This window comes from Mesoplodon bidens, assembly GCF_964165515.1.
Source record: "Mesoplodon bidens genome assembly, chromosome: 2".
Lineage (NCBI taxonomy): Eukaryota > Metazoa > Chordata > Mammalia > Artiodactyla > Ziphiidae > Mesoplodon > Mesoplodon bidens.
The window spans coordinates 39,157,009-39,181,608 of NC_138177.1; the positions used below are offsets into that span (position 1 = coordinate 39,157,009).

A 24,600-nucleotide genomic window follows, 5' to 3' on the forward strand; every position below is an offset into this window, starting at 1 on the left:
CCCATTGGGCCAGACTGGGTTTGTCAGCCCAGGAACTGGGGCAAGCTCATTCCACAGGTGTCCCAGATGTGTAATCCTCCACCTGAGCACTGACAGCTTCATTTTTCCTGTTTGCCTTTGTGGGTGATGCCTCTACCCTACCATTCTGACCTTCCTTGTGTTTGAAAGGACACAACACGTGTGTATCTGTAGAAGAGATTTTTCCCTGTGCAAGGCCAGGAAGGTTAATACTGTGCTTTACCCAGCTGAATAGACTGAACATTCAAGGCCTCTGGTCAGGGCCACTGCATTGCACACATGCAGAAGACACTGCTTACATCCTGAAGTATGTGGACAGCAGCCCACGGAGTGGTGGCCCCGCCTTTGGCCATGGGCTGCTTGGTGGCCTCAATGGTGTGCATGGCAGTGCATTTGTTCCCTGCATGTTATGTGAGATTGGAGTGATAAGCTGGGGAGTCACACCCTTGTGAATCTCCTAGAAATGATCAGGGGGAAATACAACTCTTTGTCCAAGTTTACAGGGTTTCCAAAATAGGTCTCTGAAGGATATTTAGGTGAAAGCGTGAGTGCCGGTGGGGCTTGATGACTGAGTATCCGAAGCTGTTACCTCCGGGAAACAATAGACCCTTTGTGTGCCTGCATGTTTGCTTCAATAGTAGATCCGTGTGTTTGCACACAGCAAGGAACCAAGGTCACTCCCTTGGAGAGCTGAAGGTTGGGAGTCTACTGAGGGCAGCAGACCCGTAGGGGATTCTGCACCTCTCCCTGGAGATCGGCTGGTGGCCGTGGGGCTTGCGGGTCCTGGAGGTCAGGATGCACTGAACCTGTCCATTTTTCTTCCCCAGAAGAGACAGAAGGAGAAGACACCACATGTCGATGTGGGAGCCACGCAGCAGCCACCTGTATGTGTGTACCGGTTTGCGTGTTTGTGAGTGGTTACGTGTGGGTGCGGGGGCACCGTGTCTTTGTCCTTGCCGTGGGCAGAGTGGCACCGGGCGTGCACGTGTCAGTGTGTGCCATGGTGTGTGCGTGGGCGTTCCGTGCACATGGTTTGTGGATCTGCCCCTCCACGCCTCTCACCATGTGCCTATCTCAGTGTGCGTCTCAGGTATGTGACCCCGTGTGCAGTTTGCTCTTCCGTGTGGCCTGTGAGTGGGCACGTGTCGGCGTGGGTCGTCAGTGCCGGTGGGGTGCCTTTCACGCAGGCACTTGTGGACAGCACGTGTGGGCCCCAGTGAGGATGCGTGTGGGCACATGTGAGCATCCCCTGCACGGGCTCTAGGCGTGCGCCCGCAGGCGTGTGTGAGTGCGGGCATAGGCGTCCACCCCACGCCCCCTCCTGTGGGAGCCCACTCTCTGTGTCACGTTTGTGTGTTCCCGCTGCCACGTGAATGCTCAGCCAGGCCCCTGAGCTGGACTGTTCAGCGGTTGTTTTGAGTATGAGTTGCTGGTGGTCCCTGGACTTAGAGTCCCGTGGATTTGATTAGTGGTTGTGGAAGAGACCCCACTGCATCACTGCAAGAGTGATGCCAAGACCTTTTATAACATGGGTCTGCTCGCCACTGTCATCCGTCACCCTTGGATAGTACCTGCCCATTGTATTTCTCAGCCCTGGCTCTCCCAGGCTGTCCTCAGAAAGGGAAAGGAGAGGGAGAGGAGGAGGAAGAAAGGCCTCTCACCTTGAACTAAGGGCCATTGGTGGGTACGGAGCAGGTACAGGCTGATGCCCTGAAAGCAGAGGGGAGCTGGGGGAGTGGACATCTGGTAAGCCTTCGTACTACTGTCCTGGGGACCGGGACTCAGTCCTGGGCTGACCCCACCCGTCTCAGCTCCTGCAGAGCAGTGATTAGAGCGGGAAGCCCCACGGACCGGGGGGCAGTGGTCCCACCACCCCCTCGGCCCCTCGCGTCTTTCTGTGCACGCTGTCTGCAGATCCTGGGCTCTCCCGTTCGCTCCCTGCACTGTGTGTTCCCCCATCCCACGGCCACCGAGGGCTGGCCTCTGCCCCGTGGCCGCCCTCCCTGGCCCTTAGCCGTCAGTTCTGACCAAGCCCTCGCCCTCTCCCCTTTGCCAGGAGGGAGCGAAGGCGCCGACACCACATGTCGGTGTGGGAGCAGCGCACCAGCCAGCTGAGAAGGCACATGCAGATGCCCAGCCAGGAGGCCCTCAACAAGGAGGAGGCCCCGCCCATGAACCCCCTCAACCCCCTCAACCCCCTGAGCTCCCTCCACCCACTCAATGCCCACCCCAGCCTCTACCGGAGACCCAGGCCCATCGAGGGGCCGGCCCTGGGCCTGGGTCTGGAGAAATGTGAGGAAGAGCGCGTCAGCCGCGGGGGGTCCCTCCAGGGGGACGGAGGGGACCTGTCGAGTGCCCTGGACAACCAGAGGAGCCCCCTGTCCCTGGGCAAACGGGAGCCGCCCTGGCTGGCCAGGCCCTGTCATGGGAACTGTGACCCGACCCAGCAGGAGGCCGGGGGCGGGGAGACCGTGGTGGCCTTCGAGGACCGGGCCAGGCACAGGCAGAGCCAGCGGCGCAGCCGGCACCGCCGCGTCAGGACGGAGGGCAAGGAGTCCTCCTCCGCTTCCAGGAGCAGGTCTGCCAGCCAGGAGCGGAGTCTGGATGAAGCTGTGCCCAGTGAGGGGGAGAGGGACCTCGAGCCCAGGGACAGCCACGGGGGCAAGGAGCCCACAATCCAGGAAGAAGAGCGATCCCAGGACTTAAGAAGGTAAATTAGACACAGGAGCATGCTGGAGGCATGTAGTGCGGCTGGCGTTAGGGGTTCTTCAACGTAAGCCTTTCCAAGGCTCGGTTTCCCCTGTAGTAACATGGAGGTGATGCTAATGTACCTTTTACGAGGCATGTGTAAATATGACAGCGATGGCGTCTACCCCTCTGAAAACCAGGGCATCTCCTGTTGGGAGTGGGTAGTGGATGAATGGATGGGAGTAAAGGCAGTGGATACTGCCCGTGGACCTTAGCTTCTCTGCCTGGCTGGGTGGGGTGGGAGGCACCAGATGCCACGTGCTCTCCAGCAGGGCTGCTTTGGCTCCCCTCACTTCTCCCTCTCGCCAGGTGTATCAGCCGTTTCGGAACAGCTTCTCGATCTGAGCACCAGCTGTGTCCCCCTCTCTCTTCACAGGACCAATAGTCTGATGTTGTCCAGAGGCTCTGGGCTGGCAGGAGCCCTCGACGAGGCCGACACACCCCTCGCCCTGCCCCAACCAGAGCTGCAGGTGGAGAAGGATGCAGCGCTGACGGAACAGGAGCCAGAGGGCAGCAGTGAGCAAGCCCTGCTGGGGGACGTGCAGCTGGACATGGGCCGGGTCATCAGCCAGAGTGAGCCCGACCTCTCCTGCGCCACGGCCAACACGGACAAGGCTGACCCTGAGAGCACCAGCGTCACCGTCGCCATCCCCGACGTGGACCCCTTGGTGGACTCGACCGTGGTGCACAGTGAGAATGCAGTTCCTGTCCCCTTCACCCCCATTGCCCATCGTGCCCAGGGCTGGGGGAGTCATGGCTCTGGAGTCATCCCTGGAGAGCTGCGTGGAAAACCCCACCAGTGGGATGAAATCACTCTTCAACACGTAAAAAAAATAGCAGCAGTTTTATCCCAGTTTGCAAGAAAAATAAGTTAGAATTTTCTCAATCTTAAGTTTTGCCCATAAAATGTCCTTAGGCCTTTCGCCCCTGTGACCATCCTAGAGTCTTCAGAGAGATCACGTGTAATTTTTTACCCGTTTTTATATTCAGCTCTTTGATTCATTGTATGCGTATCTGATGGCATTCTCTGGGACCCCCCAGGTTCTCTGCCACTTGACAGTTTGGGGACCGTTGCTGGAACAGAAGATGGCAGGTGGGCTGCGGCCGGCACTGGCTGTGCTCAGTGTGTAGCCTCCTAAACCCTGTGTCTCTCGAGGCCTCAGTGTATCATCTGTGAAGTGAGGGCATCGAACCAGATGACCTCTGAGATCTTTCCCTGTGCTAACATTTTATGAATCTGTTACTCTTTTCTACTCTTTTTCTCCTAGGAGCTCTTAGTCACACTTTCTCTCATAGTTCCTGAAGGCAATGGATGTTCACCTGTGAGACCTTAAACAGAAACAACCAAAAAGCACTTAACCCACACCCATCCCTGCCCTGACACCCCACCCATCTCTGCATTAATCCCACCATCCACCTTATCGTCACTGAATTGTGACCACAGGATTCCACGCTTGCTTTTTTCCCTCTCTTTCTTTCCCCATATTTTTCTCTTTTCACAGAACAGTCCTCTCTCCCTGTTTTTCTCTCTCCCACTTCTCTGTCTCCATTTCTTCACCTTCTCAAAAGTGAAGAAACTGTCTCAAAGTATTCTTCAAAGTGCCAGTACTACTTTAAAAAGTGAAATATCGGGCTTCCCTGGTGGCACAGGGGTTGAGAGTCCGCCTGCCGATGCAGGGGACACGGGTTCATGCCCCGGTCCGGGAAGATCCCACGTGCCACGGAGCGGCTGGGCCCGTGAGCCATGGCCGCTGAGCCTGTGCGTCCGGAGCCTATGCTCTGCAGTGGGAGAGGCCACAACAGTGAGAGGCCCGCGTACTGCAAAAAAAAAAAAAAAAAAAAAAGTGAAATCTCGCATATCCGGTGCCCCTGGGGTTGACTTGGGTGGGTATGTCTCAGGATCTCAGACTCACAACCTTTTTTGCTGTCTTATTTAATTTTATGTTCTCATAATGAAGTTTTGGGGGGTCCTCCTTTATGAGACACAACATTAAGAAAGTTTGACCCCCCTCTGTTCTCTTTCTGGAGCTAGTCCCTGTCCTTGGTCATAGGTAAGAGCATGTCATCAGAGGGTTTTTGGACACTTTGGATGACTTACCTTTTGGAAAGACCTGGAAGGGGTCAGGACCTCAGAGGTTTGCTACTTACACAAGGTTCCAGGGCAGAAGCATTCACTGAGTGGGAATGGGGGAGAGGTTCCTTTGCCCCACTCACTCTGATAGCCTCATCCTCTCTGCCACTCACCCCACTCTGGGACTTGCGTAAGGAAACAGAGAGTAGTGGTCCAACAGCCCCACTCTGTCTCTGCTTCTTCATCCTCTCAATCCTGGGATAAATTCACGGACCCATCTTCGCGTGAATATTGCCTTCTTGTCTCTACATTAATCATGATGGGAAAAAGCACAGCCAGAAAGGCAGCCACAAACAGAGTAATGTCTTCTTAAAATCTTCCACTGCAGTGTGATTTCTTTGAAAGGAGATAGAATTTTGAATTGGGAACCCATACCAGCCGTATGACCTTCGGATAGGTCCTTGAATTCCCTGAACTTCAGTTTTCCTATCTGTAGAAGGGGAATAATAATATATGCCATCCAGGGTGTACTGATGTGAAAAATGCCATAAGTGAATATATACAAAGAGTCCAGATTTTAGATATAAATAAACTTTGTAAACTTTACAACAGAAACAACCATTCTGTTTTACCCAGGGAAACATGATTATCATTTATATGGCAAAAAAAAAGGCTATACCACCTGAAATCAGGGCAGGGATAAAGCTAGGAAGAGAGCAGGGCTTAACTCAGTATAATCTAGCAAACACCCTGATGTTTTCAGGCACCTTGCCAGGCACATCACTAGCTGCCTCTCCCATCCCCTCCATCCCATCCCCAGTGGAAAATGAAGGGCACCTTTCTGCAGGTAGCAAGGTTTCTGAAGATTTCAACACGTTCCTCTTGCAGTCAGCAGCAAGACTGATGGAGAAGCCAGTCCCTTGAAAGAGGAGGAGATGAAAGACGATGAGGAGGAGGTGGAGAAGAAGCAGCAGAAGAAGGAGAAGCGTGAGACGGGCAAAGCCATGGTGCCTCACAGCTCAATGTTCATCTTCAGCACCACCAACCCGTAAGACACCCTCCATTGCCACCTCCCTTTGGTGCTGGAGTAAACAGCCAAGGTTTGAGCCTGGGCGGGGTGATGAGAAGGAGGGATGGGGGTCCAGTCTTCCTCCTGAGCCTTCCTGGTGGAATGTGGCCAGACATCTGAAGACTCCAGGGTGCTCACTAGTTGAGGTGAGTCATGGAATTAATGAACAGCCTCAGAACTCTGTGCCCATAGTCTAAAGAGTAATTTAAGACAGTACAGAATGAGAAATGTCATGAGGAAAGGACTCTTCACCTACTCTTTGGTTAGCAGGTTGGGGGGTGGGGTGAGAAGGAAGGAGATCTACTTGGGATGTGTCACCAAATATTCCAGAGTGGACAGAGCTGAGACTAGGGAGCCTAGGATAACTAGATCATCCGTTCGCTGCCCTATGTGTGAATTTTGAAGTGGGTGTGTCCCTCAGAGCAGAGGCAGGGCATGAGATGGGGTTGGCGAGGAAGAATCTGGAAGGTTAGATTTAGGAAAGATGGAATTTTGAAAGAGAAGCTGCCTTCCACCCTGGAAATGAGCAAGATGTACACGTAGACCAGCTTCTGGGTCTAGGAAGGTGAGAAGGCTTCCAGTGACCATGTGGGTGGTATTGAGGCACGGCCCTGGGAAGGAAGGAACCGGGGCTAAGAGATGTCAGGCCAACTGAGGCCAGGATGCTGTCTATAGAATAGTCACTTTAGGGGCTTCCCTGGTGGCGCAGTGGTTGAGAGTCCACCTGCCGATGCAGGGGACACGGGTTCGTGCCCCGGTCCGGGAGGATCCCACATGCCGCGGAGCGGCTGGGCCCATGAGCCATGGCCGCTGAGCCTGCACGTCCGGAGCCTGTGTTCCACAACGGGAGAGGCCAAAACAGTGAGAGGCCTGCGTACCGCAAAAAAAAAAAAAAAAAAAGAATAGTCACTTTAGTCAGAATACCTGAGGCTCAGGGAAGCCTTTTGCTGCTTTCATCAGGAATCTTAGGATCAAGGTCTGTTTTTACATTTATTGGTTCTTAGGAGTTCCTTGCTGTGCCCCAGTTTCTGTACGGTTGGGGAGTAGACATTGAGACCCAGTGGAAGGTGCCTTGTAGACACCCGAGCGTGTGTCGTCTGGTGCTGGCCGCGGCTCCCCCAGCTCAGATGTGCTTTTGCAGATATAACGTATCTTGGCTTGTGTACTGCAGCCCCTAACCAATCTGATTACCTTCCCCCCACCGTCACTTTAAACCAAGGGTGGTTGCCTGAGAAATTAAATGGCTCTCCCCCTGGCTTCCTCTGCCCAGGACCTGGCTGTCTGGAAGAGGCTGATGGGCATGGGGGTGGGGAGGAAAGATGGGAATGGGAGGGAAGGGGGGCCGGCTCAGCGGGCTCATCCGCCGCCCCACAGGATCCGCAGGGCCTGCCACTACATCGTGAACCTGCGCTACTTTGAGATGTGCATCCTCCTGGTGATCGCAGCCAGCAGCATCGCCCTGGCGGCCGAGGACCCCGTCCTGACCAACTCGGAGCGCAACAAAGTGGGTGCACAGGGGCTGACTGTCAGCCCCCGTAGTGCCCTGGTACCGCCTCTTCCCAGCCCCTCCCATCCCAACATTAGAGATGAGCTAAGGAAGGTTCCTGGAGAATGAGAGAGGCTTGAGAGATTGCCTGGTCCCAGTCCTCAGGGCAAAGCGTGAACCGCTTCAAGGCCGGTCCCCACCCGCAACCCTAACCCTAACCACACTGCTTACCTTTATGCTCAGCAGTGGGCCTTACACCCAGAGCCAGCCAGGGCTTTGAAAGGGGGTCTGCACTCACCCATGGGTTGGATGTGGGGTCTGACCTAGGGGCATGGGTGATGTGGGTGATGTCAGGGCGCTGCAGCTCCTCCCAGGGAGCGGAGGCACCTCCTGGAGGGCCAGGGTGGATGTCAGGAGGGGTCAAGGGGGTGGGGAGGATTGGAACGGACAAGGATCCCAGGGAGGGAGAGATCTGTGGGGCAATTCGGCCCCAAGACATTAAGTTCTGACCACAGTGGGGGGGAAGGGCCAAGGACTGGCCAGCGGGTCACGGGGCCCCAGCAGTATCCACGGCTCCTCTCTTCCCTGCGTCTGATTAGCAGTTACAACTCGAACCTTCTGTCCCAGGGTAGAAATGAGCGGGGCTTGGGGTGGGCGTGCATGAGAGCCCGTGTTTAAGGGGTGTGTGTAGCCTGGTGGTCTCTACCTTATGTGTCTTACAGGTGCTGAGGTATTTTGACTATGTTTTCACCGGCGTCTTCACCTTTGAGATGGTTATAAAGGTAAGAGCCTCTAGAGCAAACCTGGGCTTGGATGGGCCACCTGTCTGCCTCTCTAGTCTGGTGCCTTCCCCAGGGCTGTCACCTCCTGATCAGTGACAGAACCTCAGCGGCGCCTCTGCTCACCCCTCCTCCAGCCTCAGATCCCAGTGAGGTCTGTCGTGGCAGGACTTGACTGTGGGGATCTGTTCAGACTGGTGCAGACCTGTGGGCATGGCCCGGGGAAAAGGCAGGCCCCCTCTCAGGAAGGCAGGAGAGGTGCTCCAGGCGTGGGGACTGTTCTCTTCTCCCCAACACGCTTCCTGGTTTGAGCCTGGGTGCCTGCCAAGGCAGAGGGGTAGGTAGGGATGTCTTCCTGGCCTCATTTAGTCTCAACCACACTCACTGCCCTCCACTCTCTTCCCTGCCACCATAACACCCCACGTTACCATCTTATTCCCAGTCTCACCCATCTGAGATTTTTCTTGTCTGCGCATATGTGGTGATGCCTGGGGCTCTGAGCCACTAATGTAAGGAGGGATGTGGTGGCTTTCGAGGAGCCAGGGAGTCTAAGTGAACCCTGGTGGCTATGAGAAGGGCCTTGGGCCTCACAGTTAGGTGGACAGAGCCTGTGGGACCTGTCCTCCTGCTCCTTGGGTCCCCGTGTGGGGTTGCTTTTTAGAGGCAGTGGCAGCGGGGGCATTGCCATAGGGAGCCCAGAGCTCAGGGCACGTATGACCAGCACCTCCTGGGCTCATTGGTGTCTGTTCACATCCTCCTTCTGCAGATGATAGACCAGGGCTTGATCCTGCAGGATGGGTCCTACTTCCGAGACCTGTGGAACATCCTCGACTTTGTGGTAGTGGTTGGTGCATTGGTGGCCTTTGCTCTGGCGTAAGTAACTCTTTTTTTCTCCTTCGATTCCCTTCCCTCCCTCCTTCCTGAGACGGCTGATTTGAGGGCTTCTCCAGGGCCAGTTCACCAGTGGTGCCCATGAACGCTGCCCTGGGAGTCTGCTTCCCAGTTGCCCCTCGACAGGGCTCCTGAGAGCCTTACAGCCTCAGCTCACATGGCCTGAGTCGTGGGATTGGTGGAGGAGGAGCAGAACGAGTCTCTAGGGAGAAGCCAAAGGCCTTGGCATTCCTCCCTTCGAGATGAGTGAGCCTGGGCAGGCACTCACTTGTGTGCCCCCATGGGCTCAGCACGGGACCCAGGGACAGCCGAGGTACCCTTTCATTTCTCGATTCTGTCAAACAAAGGATCAGCTTGAAAGAAAAATGCAGCAGGTAGAGCAGAGTTGGGGAATCATAGAATCCTGGGTGTGGAGAGATTCTCTGCTCATGAGCAGAAGTACCCCAGAGCTATTCCAAGGACATAAGAAGCATGTTAATATGATGAACTCCAGAAGGAAAGACCTTCCCAACTTTCCTTGGTTACACACTTAGGAAAACAGTCTTGAACCATTCAGGTGACTAACCATGTTCATTACATTAGGGGATTTTTTTTTTTTTCTGAACACTGATCCAGGGAAGGGCTTTCCTAGCCCTCCAGGGTGTAGCTAGGAAGTAGACATATTGTCAGAGCGTTTTCCCTACGCTAGTGGGTAGAGGGCCCCAGAAGATGAATGACAGCCTTCTGGGCTCTGTCCGTACCTTGTTCCACGGTCGGAGCAGCTTCACCCTTTGCCAGATGGCACAGTAGAATGCCCTCCAGCTTTCTGAGTACAAGAGAAAGCCAAGTCTTCTAGGCAAGACGAGCTACACTGTGTGATGGGCACAAGGAAAGCATTTGGGAGCTTCTGTCATTGATGATATCTACAAAAGGGAAGGAGCAAAACACCTCCGTAGGCTTGACCTTCCCAGATCCAAGTGGTCAAGTAGGGATCATCTGTCCCGCCTTCTCCCCAGACACTGTCATCTTCCGTCCCTATCCATCTGGCAGAGAAAGAAATGGGGTAACAGTTAAGAAGGAATGTTCCTCAGGTGGCCAAGAGTGGGAGGAGAGATGAAAGGTCCCCAGCTGTGCTAAGAATTTGAGACCTCCCAGAACCTGGAAGTAGACTGTGTCCATTGCTGCCCCAGCCATGGGGGACCTTCCAAAGGAGAACCAGGCTGAATGTGACTTGTGACCCTGAGCTAGCAGTCAGGACAATTCCAGTGTCCTTTGTCCTTATGTGCACCAGTGTATTTACCCCATTAGAGTCATGTGGAGTCACCTGGGCCCCTCACAAGGAATCCTATCAGATGTTTCTGAACTGTTCACAAGGAGATTTCACAAAAGTATGATTTTCCCAAGCATCTGGTCCCTGTATGGACTCTCATAGCAAGATAAAAATAAAGGCAACTCTGGCTCTAATAAGGGGACTCCCAGCTCCTCTTCCTTCAAGGAAAGAAGCACCAAAGTCTGCCTTCATCCTAAGGAGGTCCACCTTTTATGTTAGAGATAAATCTTACCCCTCAGTTTTTAAAGTCAAGTTCCCGTCTCATTTTACCAACTCATTTGTGTACATTGTTCACCATATTGTTCTTCTCCCTTACTTTGATCTCAGTAAAATACGTTGTCTCTCTTTGAAGAAATAAAGGACAAGGAGAGAGGAGCATATAGGAAAGGAGACACCTCATCTTGAGGAAGAACGGAGTTCATTGGGGTCACAGGGCAGAGCGGGAGGAAGGGGGTGGGCTGTGGAGTCAGGAAGGCCCAGCTCCTCCACCACCAGTTTCATGGCCTAGAGCAACATAGCAAAGTATTAACCCTCTTACCCTCATCTCTGACATGGAGACAGAATAATGTGTGTCAAGGGCTTAGCCCAGAGCCTTACCCAGTGTGAGTGATCAGTAAACGTGAATTCCCTTCCTTATGCTTCCATCCTCCATCACGTCATGAAGTCCGAATATGGAGTAAAATGTGTGTTGAGACCTAACGTACACAAAAAGTTGAACACAGGCTGGTTTCCAAGACTTGGTTGTTGTACACACACACCTGGCCTGTGTTGGTGCCAGTGGGAAGGAGGTGTGTGTTAAAGGAAGCCTCTGCACGCCTGCCCCATGTCCACAGTCCAGCTGTGTCTCCTCAGATCCAGAGCAGTGACGACGGGCTGGAGGGTTGTCATCTGTCTTGTTCTTTCTTTGTGCCCTTTGAAACGTGGCAGTGGTAGCTTTGGTGTTTGTGGTGGGGGAAGCCTTAACAGCCCTGGAGCCAAAGCCTCTCTGTTGGTCTTCAGACCAGGTACAGTGCAGGGTACCCCAGAAATCCCCTGGTTCTGGGGTCCACGCATATTGTGATGGATTGAGCGTTATGATCCATTGCTTGCTTTTAGTGATTTCACTTCTTGAACTTTTTATTCATTTCTCTCCAAAATGTAAATGGTACTTGCTCATCCTTCTCCATCCACACTCTCTCTTTTGTTAGCATCCTTCTAAGCTTACCATGCACATTTCCTCTCCCCTTTCTCCTGCTTATGGGACAGGCTCACACCCCCCTCCTCTGGCCTTCGTCATGTTTGCTGAGGTCCAGGTAATGCTTTCTCTTGCTCGTATGCTCATGCTTTCTAACTCTGTTCTCCCACTTTCCTCATTAAGGGCACAGAGAATTCAGCTCTCCCATCATTTTGGTAGGGTTAGCCAGGGTTTCCCCTGCCAGCAAAGCAAGGGCCTGGCCTGAAATGGGTTGATATCGGAATAAGGCCTATATCCCCCTGCGGGGCTGTGGTCAGGGGCTCAGGCCAAGAGAACCATGTGTGAGTTTTTCTGTAGGCTTGTCAAGGACCTCCCTCTCTGTGGATACAACTTTCATTGTCGTATCCCATATTTTTGCCCCTAAGAATGTCCACCATTCACATAACCTTACTCCTGGCCTATCTCTCTCTCTCCCCTTGAAATTGAACCTTGTTTTACTGAGGCTTCTACAAAGGTTATTGCTCAATTTGAGCAGAACTGATGTTGATTGACATGGTAATACCTTTCCGTGGCTCCTCAGAAATCAGAAGTGACTTGGTATCTCTTCCACCACTGGCAGCCAGAGCCTTCTCAGGACCCAGCCCAAGTCCCAATAGCAACACCCCAACCAAGGGGAGAAAATGCCCTCTAGCTGAATTCTCAGAGAAAGCTGAGCCCTTCTACTGCAGCAGTCTGCACCTGCCATCATGTATATTTTCTAGGAGCATGTATGTTGTTTATGTATTGGCTGAAAGGGGATCTCTCTTCTTTATAGCTGCATATGTGAAGTGAAGGGATTCTTTATAGTGTAAACTCGACAGATTCCATGTGGGCACTTTATTGACTTTGGAGGAGGAGGGGAAGGGGGTTTAGTTTCTGAGTGTGGGCATAGCAAGGGATAAGAAAATAAATGGAAAGATACCTGTATTGCACCCTTCCTGTTCTTCCGAGTCCACTTTTACATTATAAAGCATTTATAAGAACACTCAGGTCTCCCTCCATAAGCCTGATACCTGTGTAGAGGCGGGCAGAGTTTTGACAGAGGTTGGCTACAGCTCTCCCTCATCCCACTGCCCTCACAACACCCCGCTTTCTGGGCCACGTGGGGACACGGAGTGTTTGCCAACTATAAATATCCTGACTATGCCTTTTCCTCTCTGTGGTTTCAAGAAAAGTCTGGTGAGTGACTGGGCCTGTGAAACCTTTCTCTTTTATCTTTTTCTATTTGAAAAAGAGGGATTCTTCTGTTTGATAATTATTGTCCCCGAGGGATTCTTCTGTTTGATAATTATTGTCCCCTGAAAGACCAGAAACTGCTTTTCCCACTTTTCTCACACCCTGTTGCCATCACTTCTGCTTCCCGGTCTGCTGGGTGGGAAAGCAGAGATGGTTCCAGCCTTGGCATTTCTGGGTATCTGCACATTGGACACACCCCCTCACTTTGGGGCACCCCCCAGAGTCGGCTGCCTTGTAGGGGGGTCATGTGTCCACTGTGCAGGTTGAGTACATGAACCTTATGGGATCCTGCCCATTGATGGCGATGCTGTCTGGCCCTCAGGCTTCCTGTCTTCCACTTTTAGTGAAGGGCTCTGGCAGACAGGTGGGCGGGGCCAGGCCAGCACCTCAGTAGGGACCGCAGGGGAGGATGGGAAGGGTGTGATCCTGTGCTCCAGCCCAGGTCCCTCCCTCCTCTTCATTCTTGTTGCTCTACAACATGTTACTTGACCAGCTCAAGTCAAGTCACCAGGTGAGCTGTCCTAGGTTGGATTCTTTTTTTTTTTTTTTTTTTTTTTTGCGGTACGCGGGCCTCTCACCGCTGTGGCCTCTCCCGTTGCGGAGCACAGGCTCCGGACGCACAGGCTCAGCGGCCATGGCTCACGGGCCCAGCCGCTCTGCGGCACGTGGGATCTTCCCAGACCGGGGCAGGAACCCGTGTCCCCTGCATCGGCAGGCGGACTCTCAACCACCGCGCCACCAGGGAAGCCCAGGTTGGATTCTTAATAGTAAATTCGCAGCTTATGATGGCTTCTCAACACAAACAGTTTAAAAGAAAAATAACTAGCAATTCAGCTCCCACCTCCTCCCCAGCATGGCTGTGTACACCAGTCAGAGTCGTGCAGGCTCTCAGGCAGCTGACGCCGAAGCTTCCCGTTACCATTTTCCATCATAGCAGGGCACGAGGTAAGGTCAGGGCTCCCTGGCACGCAGGGGATCTGGATCACAGCCGCACTTGGCCTTTCATTATTCAGTCCTTAGCCAGAAAAGAAAAACATGAGTCAATCGCCTCTTGATGCCAGAAGGACCCGGAATTCCCACATTAGCTTTTAGTACATTCTCTTCATTGAAGTATGTCACTTTCCTGACACTTGACAGTCTGCTCTAGTCTCTAAGATGGATAAGGTCTTTTGAACGCATTCAGAACCAGCCACGGCAGCAGAGCTGGTTCTGAATTCATTCAGCGACATACACAAGCACAGACAATTTTAGACTTGGAAATGGTACTCTGGTTCTGGTTTTGCATTTGAGGCTTTGTGTTTGTGAAGGTGGGAGTGTGCATACATGAGAAAGGAGTGACTACTTAGAACTGAAATGCTGGTACGTGCTCACACTCAGCGGAGCTTGGTAATCATAGAACTGATATTTCACCTTACACCTGCCTGACCCTTTCTCCTGTCCTTTGCTGTCTGCCTGTGTCTGAGGCAGTCCCCTCAAACCTCAAGTTTTGCTTTGGGGCTTCTTTCTTGACAGCCCCCATCCTTTTAAAAGTGAGAGGGGTGTCTCCCACAGGAAGCTATGACTACTCATTAATCTTGTAGGGGGAAAGAGGGTGGACAAAGTCCTACTCCATTCAAAGAAGACTCATTTACCACTGAGCCAGACAGTTCATCCAGTTCCACTGCTCTGTGGAAGAGAATGAAGGATTAAAATTAAATTTAGCCATCAGGTAGCCCATTAACTGTGGATTTAGGATGCCAGCTGAGCTGAAATTGGAAATTTCCAGCTGTGAGCAGATAGAAGGATGTCATTGCTTGAGACTCCAGCCTTAAGAGTCACCTCAAGAGTGACTTTATCTGACTTTGGACCCCAGCAGGGACACTGAAGATGATTAATGTCCATGGACTCTTGGGATTCCCACTGCTGTATTTTACACCCTAGCTGCCTTGCAAACAGGGTTTGGGAGGGGAAAAGGAAGGTCACAGTGGCAGCCACACGAAGGAAGTGTCTGAAAGAAAGACAGAAGTTCCCAGTCTACCTGTTCTTGTCTTTAAGCCCAGCATGCATGTTTTTTGATGAACACTGGAAAATGCATTCTGTTACAAATGGCCTTGGTGCTGCTGGGGAACCCTCTGTAGAATGTGCGCTTGGGGAGCTTTATCATATGGAGACAATGGGTGTGAACATCTTAATATTTCTCTTTATTAATAAGCACAAATTGGGGAGATGGTTGGTTGTAAATAGGATCTCAGCCTGTGGCCACAGAACCAAGCAAAATGAAATGGTCCAGTCCACATGTTAACCGACAATTTGGCTAACCAGACTCAGATGCAAAAGCACCCGGCACAGAAAGGTGAGGCTTCACAGCTGTGGGAAGAGCCCAGTTCTGCAGGATTAGTAGAAACTCATCACAGTGCCCTCCAGATTTAAAAGTAGGTTTTAGAGTAATTTGGGTCAGAAGATTTCATGATGAGACTTGGGAAGTATCTGCTCAGATCATGTGACCTGCCAGCCATCTGCTTAATCCACACTCATAGAGGCACAGGCTAGCATTATGAGTTAGTCTCCAGCTGGGGGAGTGTATGGGCTGGACTTCAGCTGGCATGAAGGTCTTCTTAGAAAGATCAGCAGATGAGGGGTCTTGGGGTATGTTTAGATTAGGAAGACTAAGAAGCAAGACAAATCAGGTCACTGTTCACCAGAATGAACAACAGAACTGCTAGGCGATAGATGCTTTGCTATCTCTTGCTGCTTCCCAGTGCTTGGACAAAAATATCTTCCAGTAAGAGTATAGTGCTCGAGTTTTGCAAAGGAGAAACTTTGCAAAGGCAACGATGAGTGTGTTACAGGGAGTTCGTTGAAGTCCGTATGCAAGAAGAAAAGGATTATGCACTAACCGCTTAGCATAGAACTAGTGCTCTGGTCACACAGAACAGAGAAAGATGGCAGAGTCCCAAAGGATTTATGCCTCCTGGGTGATCCCAAAAGATGCTGAGGTATGGGTCAGAAAGAAAAATAATCCCCAAATGGCAGCAGCCAAGCAGTGACAAGGTCAAAGTGCTGGATTTAGATTCTTCATGCAGATGAACTAGCCTTGCCTAGAGAGTTCTGTTTCCAGCGACAAGCAGGGCCAATGCAAAGGGGGAAACTTCCTCCTCACTTCCATGGGGCTTCAGAATTTGTAAAATGCTTTCACACTCTTTATTTCATTTGTCACTCTACAGTCTTATTTCACAGTTGAGAAATGGATCGCCTGAGGTCTGACTAGTTTGACTCATTTGACTAGTAAGTAGCAAAGCCAGTTCTTAAACAACTGATCATTTTGACTTCAAGTTCAGGGCTTTCTCCATTACATTAAGCCCCCTTCTACCTCTGATGTTCTACTTAGTTCCAAGTCATTAACCTCTGTAAGCTCAAAGTAGTGGCCTGGTATGGATTTCTCCTTATCCCACAGATCCTCTGTCTCTGCCTGGAAACAGACAAGACCTATGGGCCTAATTTAGAAGGCATCCCTGACCTTGTCAATCTTGCTGTTCCATCTGTATCCTTTTCTTCCCATGAACCCTCACTGGCCCTAGACTGATGAAGAAGACTAGGATAGATGGCTCAGTATTTGAGCTCAGGAACTGCTGGTTTCTTTTGCCGTTTCCTCCTTTGGTTAAAACCCTCCATTTGTTCCCATGTGGAAAGGCATTGTAACGTCGTAAATAAGAGCCTAGGTTTCAGAGTCAGGTAAACTTAGCACCGTTAATTATTAGCTACCTTAACTCTCTGAACTTCTACTTGCTCATCTGTAAGTAAAAATTAAAAGTAACTCTATTTTGGTCTTATGAGAATTAACTAAGGTAAAATATATTGTGTCCAGTGTAGTGCCAAGCACTTAGTAAGTACATAATAAGTGATAATTATTATTGACTACTAAATAATAGTCCAGACACTAGCAAAGTTCAAGGCTCCTCACAGCATAACCCCGCCGCCCCCTTTACATTCCAGCAAGCCTGTCCATTCCTCTAATGCAAGAGATTCCTTAAAATCCCTGTGCTGTTCCCTCCTGGGCTCATGGGGAAGGGAAGAAGAAGACCATTCCACTTAAAAGTGGGAAGGACTGTTCAGAAACTGATGTTCTGGCTCTGCCCCCCAGCACGCACCTCCCACCATGGAAGGAGAGTCAGTTCCTAGCAGAAATCAATTTGAGAGCACAGCATTTGAGAAAGGGGGACATAGAAGATGAAAAGCAAGATTACAGGGAATGATGAGTGATTACACATGAAAGATCTGGAGGGCAGCTTGACAGTTGAGCTGGAAGATTCTCATCTTTTACTGATGAGACATAAGAGAAATGTGGCAATTATTTTTTTGGAGAGCAACCAGGAAACCTAACAAATAAGTAGGAAATAAATGGGGAAATGGGTAGCCCAATTGAGCCCCAATTAAAGTAGGGCCAGTACATACTCACATGTGAAATTATCCTCAAATTTTAACATTAGAGTCAATTTTTTAAATTAATTTCTTTTTTTAACATCTTTATTGGAGTATAATTGCTTTACAATGGTGTGTTAGTTTCTGCTTTATGACAAAGTGAATCAGCTATACATATACATATATCCCCATATCTCTTCCCTCCTGCGTCTCCCTCCCACCCTCCCTATCCCACCCCTCTAGGTGGTCACAAAGCTCTGAGCTGATGTCCCTGTGCTATGTGGCTGCTTCCCACTAGCTAGCTATTTTACATTTGGTAGTGTATATAAGTCAATGGCACTCTCTCACTTTGTCCCAGTTTACCCTCCCCTCTCCCCATGTCCTCAAGTCCATTCTCTGTGTCTGCATCTTTATTCCTGTCCTGCCCCTACGTTCTTCAGAACCTTTTTTTTTTAGATTCAATATATATGTGTTAGCATACGGTATTTATTTTTCTCTTTCTGACTTGCTTCACTCTGTATGACAGTCTCTAGGTCCATCCACCTCACTACAAATGACTCAATTTCATTTCTTTTTATGGCTGAGTAATATTCCATTGTATATATGTGCCACATCATCTTTATCCATTCATCTGTCGATGGACACTTAGGTTACTTCCATGTCCTGCCTATCGTGTATGGAGCTGCAAAGAACATTGTGGTGCATGACTCTTTTTGAATTATGGTTTTCTCAGGGTATATGCCCAGTAGTGGGATTGCTGGGTCCTATGGTAGTTCTATTTTTAGTTTTTTAAGGAACTTCCATACTGTTCTCCATAGTGGCTGTATCAGTTTACATTCCCACAAACAGTGCAAGAGGTTTCCCTTTTCTCCACACCCTCTCCAGCATTTATTGTTTGTAGATTTTTTGATGATGACCATTCTGAGCGGTGTGAGGTGATACCTCATTGTAGTTTTGATTTGCATTTCTCTAATGATTAGTGATGTTGAGCATTCTTTCATGTGTTTGTTGGCAATCTGTATATCTTCTTTGGAGAAATGTCTATTTAGGTCTTCTGACCATTTTTGGATTGGGTTATTTGATTTTTTGGTATTGAGCTGCATGAGCTGCTTATAAATTTTGGAGATTAATTCTTTGTCAGTTGTCTTTTGGTCTTGTTTATGGTTTCCTTTGCTGTGCAAAAGCTTTTAAGTTTCATTAGGTCCCATTTATTTATTTTTGTTTTTATTTCCATTTCTCTAGGAGGTGGATCAAAAAGGATCTTGCTGTGATTTATGTCATAGAGTGTTCTGCCTATGTTTTCCTCTAAGAGTTTTATAGTGATTGGCCTTACATTTAGGTCTTTAATCCATTTTGAGTTTATTTTTGTGTATGCTGTTAGGAAGTGTTCTAATTTCATTCTTTTACATGTAGCAGTCCAGTTTTCCCAGCACCACTTATTGAAGAGGCTGTCTTTTCTCCATTTTATAGTCTTGCCTCCTTTATCAAAAATAAGGTGACCATATGTGGGTGGGTTTATCTCTGGGCTTTCTATCCTGTTCCATTGATCTATATTTCTGTTTTTGTGCCAGTACCATACTGTCTTGATTACTGTAGCTTTGTAGTATAGTCTGAAGTCAGGGAGCCTGATTCCTCCAGCTCCGTTTTTCTTTCTCAAGATTGCCTTGACTATTCAGGGTCTTTTGTGTTTCCATACAAATTGTGAAACTTTTTGTTCTAGTTCTGTGAAAAATGCCATTGGTAGTTTTATAGGGATTGAATTGAATCTGTAGATCGCTTTGGGTAGTATAGTCATTTTCACAATGTTGATTCTTCCAATCCAAGAACATGGTGTATCTGTCCATCTGCTTGTATCTTCTTTAATTTCTTTCATCAGTGTCTTATAGTTTTCTGCATACAGGTCTTTTGTCTCCTTAGGTAGGTTTATTCCTAGGTATTTTATTCTTTTTGTTGCAGTGGTAAAGGGGAGAGTTTCCTTAATTTCTCTTTCAGATTTTTCATCATTAGTGTATAGGAATGAAAGAGATTTCTGTGCATTAATTTTGTATCCTGCTACTTTACCAGATTCATTGATTAGCTCTAGTAGTTTTCTGGTAGCATCTTTAGGATTCTCTATGTATAGTGTCATGTCATCTGCAAACAGTGACAGCTTTACTTCTTCTTTTCCAATTTGGATTCCTTTTATTTCTTTTTCTTCTCTGATTGCTGTGGCTAAAACTTCTAGAGTCAATTTTACACCTGCTAAAATTTCACCAATTAGCCAGACAGTGTAAAAAAACTCTGCTTATACATTTAGTAGCAAAGCGTAGCAAAGTATTATCAAATGATTATACTTAAATGACCTGTAAAAAGCTCATGAATTTTTTCTTAAACAATATGCCACAGTTGAAGTACTTGAAGAGTCTGTTCTCTTGGTTTGATAAAACCTCTCCCTTGCAATCTTGTTGACTTGGATAATGGCTTAAATGAATCTTGTATGCGGGGATTTGGGAGAGGTAGTTTAGCCTAGCCCATGTGTAAATTTATGATATATTTTAATTAATGGGGACTACGTTGTTGATGCTTTTCCTGACCCTGTGGCTTTGTTAGCCAGTATTCCTTTCATTTCAAATGACAGTTTTCAAGTTTGTACTGAATGCATGTTAACAGAACTGAGAACCCAAGCATGCTTTTTTACAGCCACTCAAAATCCTAGCTTTTCAGTAGCTCTTCTGCAGACCTGTTTGAAAGATGTGCAGAGCAATGACTAATCTTTATTTTACTTTTAGCCTGTGTCTGATTACTATCCTTGGCTCAACTCTGTAGGAGTCAGAATGGGACTACTAGCCCAGTACTTTGGCAGTCACAGTCAGCTGTTAAGATCAGAGTGTACCATCGAAGAATTCCACTTCCCAAACCAAGGGACACACACACACACACACACACACACAGAGACAGGTCAGAGATCCCCTTTGTTCCATAGCATGACATTTTACTAGGATCCTGGGACAAAATTAATTGTAGAGAGCAAATTCTGTCCTTTATCTGGGTGTGTAGGAGGAGAAAAAATTATTGAACTTTCCTTCAATAGGAAAGTTCAAAATCAACAGATGGGTATCTGTGAGTATGAACCCATTTAGACTCTACTGGATATAAAGGTCTTGGGGCTAAGGACCTGGGCTAATGGAAGGTGAAAGCCTGGACCACCTGTCCATCCATTGATCCCACTTTGTTCTCTCATTTCAAGGATTTGGAAGATTCTCCCTGAGCTTTTGCTTAAGATGAATGTAGCCTGGGGAAAAGATGGTGACCTATGTAGTTGTTCTGGCAAAATTTTCAATCAAATGATTCCATCTTTCCCAAGCATTTAGCTTGCAATTATACCTTCATTTGTTTGCTTGTTTATTTAAGGCCTGTCTTCCCTCCTAGATTAGGGAGGGACCTCATTTGTTTTGTTCACAACCGTGTAGTTAGTACTTAGAATAGTGCCAGACATTTATTAAGGACTCCATCAGTGCTGTTACATGAATGGATAAAGGTATATTTGGCTGACCTACCACATGCCCAGTCTCATGCATGAGAAGACACTGTTATAACTCAGGGGAAGATATTTCCTCTGCCTTCTGAGCATTTGGAGATTATCACATGAGGGATTTAAGGTTTATAAGGCTTTGGGTTTGATTCTCAAACCACCATTCATTTGGCATTTACAGTGAAAATTAATATAATTTTGAATGTGGGATCATTCACTGAATAAAATGGTCATTGGAAATCTTTGCTTGTGGCATATGGTGGTGTAACATAGGTTTGTGGTAAGTAAAAAAATTTAAAAGAAAGGAAGAAAAAGTACCCTTCACAGCCAACTGTCAACCAAGAAGCAAAGGCTGAATTTTAGGCACTTCTTCATAGCAGCCGGCCTGTTCACCCGTGGCACTGGGGCTCACTTACTGAGATCTTATGCAAGGCACACCTTCCACAGGCTGCAGTTTTGTTTGCAGTTAAGTGGATTTCAAGGATATGTTCCAGCTTTAGAATTTGGTGAGCTGTTTGACAGAGCCTAGAACCAAAAACTTGCTGGTGCAGAAGCTTAATGGTACAGAGCAAGAGCTCTGAGCATCATATAGACTTGGGTTCAAATCCCAGCTTTCCCTGCCACTGCTGGGCACTCAGCTTCTCAGCATCTCATCTGTGAAATGGAGATAATAATACCTTTGTCCGAAAGTTATTAGGACGTCCGAATAAAGAGTTGCACTACAAGTGCTTAACAGAGTCTGGCCAAGAATAAATATTCAGAAAGTTAGCTTTTATTATTTCTATCTCAAATGTTTCATGTTTATGCTCTCCATCTTTATTTTTGTCATTTTTAAGCCTCACCAATAGAACTGGGATGATTTGTCTGCAAGCTACACGGTAAATAGCTCACAAAGGACGGGTGGTCATTTAATTTATCAAAAGGCATCCCTTTATGTGACATCAGGACCTTGATAGACAATGCCTTCCCCCATATTTCAAGGTGGTTTTATGATATGGCCCCTCTGTGCTTTTGAGAGATGTCAGAGTAGCCCTCTTCTGGACGTTGTGTCTCCCTCTTCAAATGAACTCCTTCATAAGCATACGTATGCCACTGTGTCTTGAAACGCCTTTTCCAAGTCATAGTTTCTGGCCCAGATCAGGCACTTTTCCTCTAGCCTGGCTTCTTATAAATTCACTGGAAACAGAAGGAGTTTGTCTGAAGGCTACTAAGGAAGTGGAATTGAAAGACTACATTTAGAAAACTCCAATTCAGCGAGGCTCCATGGAATAAAGTACACATGGGGAATGCCATATAGTTAGAGGCAGCGTCCCTAACGCTTGCAGAGGTCCTTTGCCTTTGCAGGGTGGAGAGGTGGGTGTGGAGTGATGGTGTGCTGGCCCTTCCTTTCCTTCACAAAGCGTGCAGACTCTGCAAGTGCCAAGGCTGTAAGCGGGATCTCTAGGGTCTGGGCATCTCCAATTTCCCATTGTCCTAAAGTTCTCTTTTCTCCCTGAATTTACTGACTATCTCCCTTCTCTCCATTACCTCTCTTCCTTTTTTTTTTTTTTTTTTTTTTTTTTTTTTTTTACTGCTTTCTGCTTGGATCCTCCATAGGAATGCCTTGGGGTAAATATTTTTCTCTTCAGTTTTCTTTGAACTAAAAGAATATGGGGAGTGGGTTGGAGGAAGGAGAAAGTATGGTTGAGAGGGAAGGAACTGGCTCACTAAGAAAGGAGTGGTGAGTTTATGTGAGTGGTGTGTTTTCCCTGATATCCGAGAGAACAAAAACTAGGAGTCACCAAGCCTTCCTGGGAACTGATCATTCTTATTGGTTTGGATATGTATTTGGCCTATATGTTGCCTTTTTAGAAAGGTAGATAGACGAACCTACTAAAGTAAAAGAGTTTATAAAATATACAAAGCCCATGGATGCAAGAGGCCATTGATATCAATGTGATACTTTTGGGTTATCTATATTCAGATCTAGAACTGAGTAAAAGCAACTTATAGATCATGGATTGTAACCATTTAAGAGGGTCTCAAAATTCACATTCTAGGCAGTCAGCATTCCATCAAATGTCTTCCTACCTTGCCTTGTATGAAGGAATGGATGGCCTTCGATCTCCCTATTTGGAGGACGGGTATGGCAGGATGGACAGGGTGAAAAGCAGGCAGAAGCCTTGTAGTTCCCATCTGATGTTCTAGATGGATCCCATTTCCTCTGATAGTTGGTGTCATGGTGATCTGGGCCAACGTGAGGAAAGAACCAGAACCTGAGCTCACTATTTAGAGTCTCATTTTCTACCATCTGCATGTTTTACAAATTGCAGTTGTTTGACTTGAATGCAAAGATCTCAGGGGATGGGCAGGATGGAGAGAGAAATGCAGGTTGATTTATTCATTTCCTTCCTAAAAATAGAAAGATGTATTTTGTCTACTAGGAGCAAACATTTCCAAGAGGCTGAAGAGGGAGGGTCATTAGCTGTAGGGCAAGGATAAAGGTGGGCGTGGGCTGCAGTTTGGGCCTCCTCCAACTGCAGGCTCTCTGCAGCTTGTGCTAGGTGCAGAGGGCTGGAAATGGGAAGGGACTGCTGGAAGAGCCACTCGCACAGAGATAATCGGGGTGTGAGCCAAAGTCCTGGCTAGAAGCCTGCATGACATGCTCTCTCTGGAGCCAGCAGCCCAGCACAGCACGGGTGTCATGTCCCCACCAGCCTTCCTTACCCTGCTCTCCCCTGAACTGTGCAGAGGTGACAAACCTAGAGCTGAAGGAAGGATTAGGTTGAGTCCTCTGATGAGACTTGCTCTCAACCATGGCTCCCTATTCAATTCAGCAAATACTATTTGAGAGCCTTCTACTGAAGACTCCCTAGGCTAGGCACCATGCCGGTCCACAACGGGCTACGGTCCTGTTCCCTAGTCGATTGATCCTCCATTTCCATTTGGTCAGTGTGGTCATGAGCAGCATTGCTCCGGCTGTTAGGGGTAGGAAGTGTTGATTAACATGTGTGCATGGGTGCCTCTGTGGTATACCTGTGTCTTCCTCTTTGTGAGTATGCATGAGTGTGCGTGCATATGAGTGTGTGCACACTGGGGAGTGATTGGAAAATTTTCCCAGAGGGTGGTGTTTGGGGTCTACTCTGACCCAATTTCAGGCCTCTTGCCCACCTCTTTCCCCCTTCTCCCTGTTGTTAATGTAGTAGTGTGACTGTCACTTTAACACTCCCCTGTCCTGTGATTTCCCGGGACTTCTCCCCTGCAGAACCAACAAGGGCCGGGACATCAAGACCATCAAGTCCCTGCGGGTGCTGCGGGTGCTGAGACCGCTAAAGACCATCAAGCGCCTGCCCAAGCTCAAGGTAACGTTCGCCAGTTTCTTCCCATCAGCTCCCCTTCATCTAGAGAGAGCAGCCTAGGTGGCCTGCTTTGGGAGAATTATTTCTGGGGATATTCTTTTTGCTCACACAGAGACTGAGATTCTTTTCATCTGCTTGAACTAAGGGTCTGAGTTTCAAAGGAAAATAACCAATATCCTAAGAAATCTATCTCTAAGGACTTTGGCCCCACCCTCTGTGGGAAGTCATAGGAAGAACCCTGTGTGGCTTTATCCTGGAGCCTCCTGTGTCATTAAGGTGGGTCAGACACCAGAATGGAAGGAGCATGAGCCCTGCGTGTTGTGGTCTGCATACTAGGTCAGACCAAGTCACCTGGGCTGGTTTCTCTCCTCATGATTCTAGAGAAAGAAAGAATCTTCTAGCCCTGGCCCTTCATATTTTAGAGGCCAATAACTTGCCCAAGGACACAGAGTCATTTTTGGCACAAGCAGAGAAGAAATGGGAAAGTGAGCTCACACAACTAAGTTCTCCCTGTTGCCAGGACCTGTGTCTTC

At 48.6% G+C, this 24,600-nt stretch overlaps 1 protein-coding gene across 3 annotated transcripts in view; it reads left to right on the forward strand.

Annotated features, from left to right (window-relative positions):
• Positions 1–24,600, forward strand: part of CACNA1E (calcium voltage-gated channel subunit alpha1 E) — a gene marked incomplete at its 3' end in the record, with an annotated part of 302,403 nt that overhangs the window by 232,206 nt on the left and 45,597 nt on the right. For 2 of the 3 annotated variants that reach the window (XM_081225453.1, XM_081225454.1), the window contains exons 19-27: positions 846–902; positions 2,075–2,728; positions 3,143–3,456; positions 5,726–5,885; positions 7,281–7,410; positions 8,115–8,174; positions 8,938–9,044; positions 22,326–22,337; positions 23,974–24,070. In XM_081225453.1, the coding sequence (XP_081081579.1) occupies positions 846–902; positions 2,075–2,728; positions 3,143–3,456; positions 5,726–5,885; positions 7,281–7,410; positions 8,115–8,174; positions 8,938–9,044; positions 22,326–22,337; positions 23,974–24,070 (1,591 nt within the window). The remainder of the gene's footprint in view (positions 1–845; positions 903–2,074; positions 2,729–3,142; positions 3,457–5,725; positions 5,886–7,280; positions 7,411–8,114; positions 8,175–8,937; positions 9,045–22,325; positions 22,338–23,973; positions 24,071–24,600) is intronic. The other variant, XM_081225455.1, reaches the window with a different exon arrangement.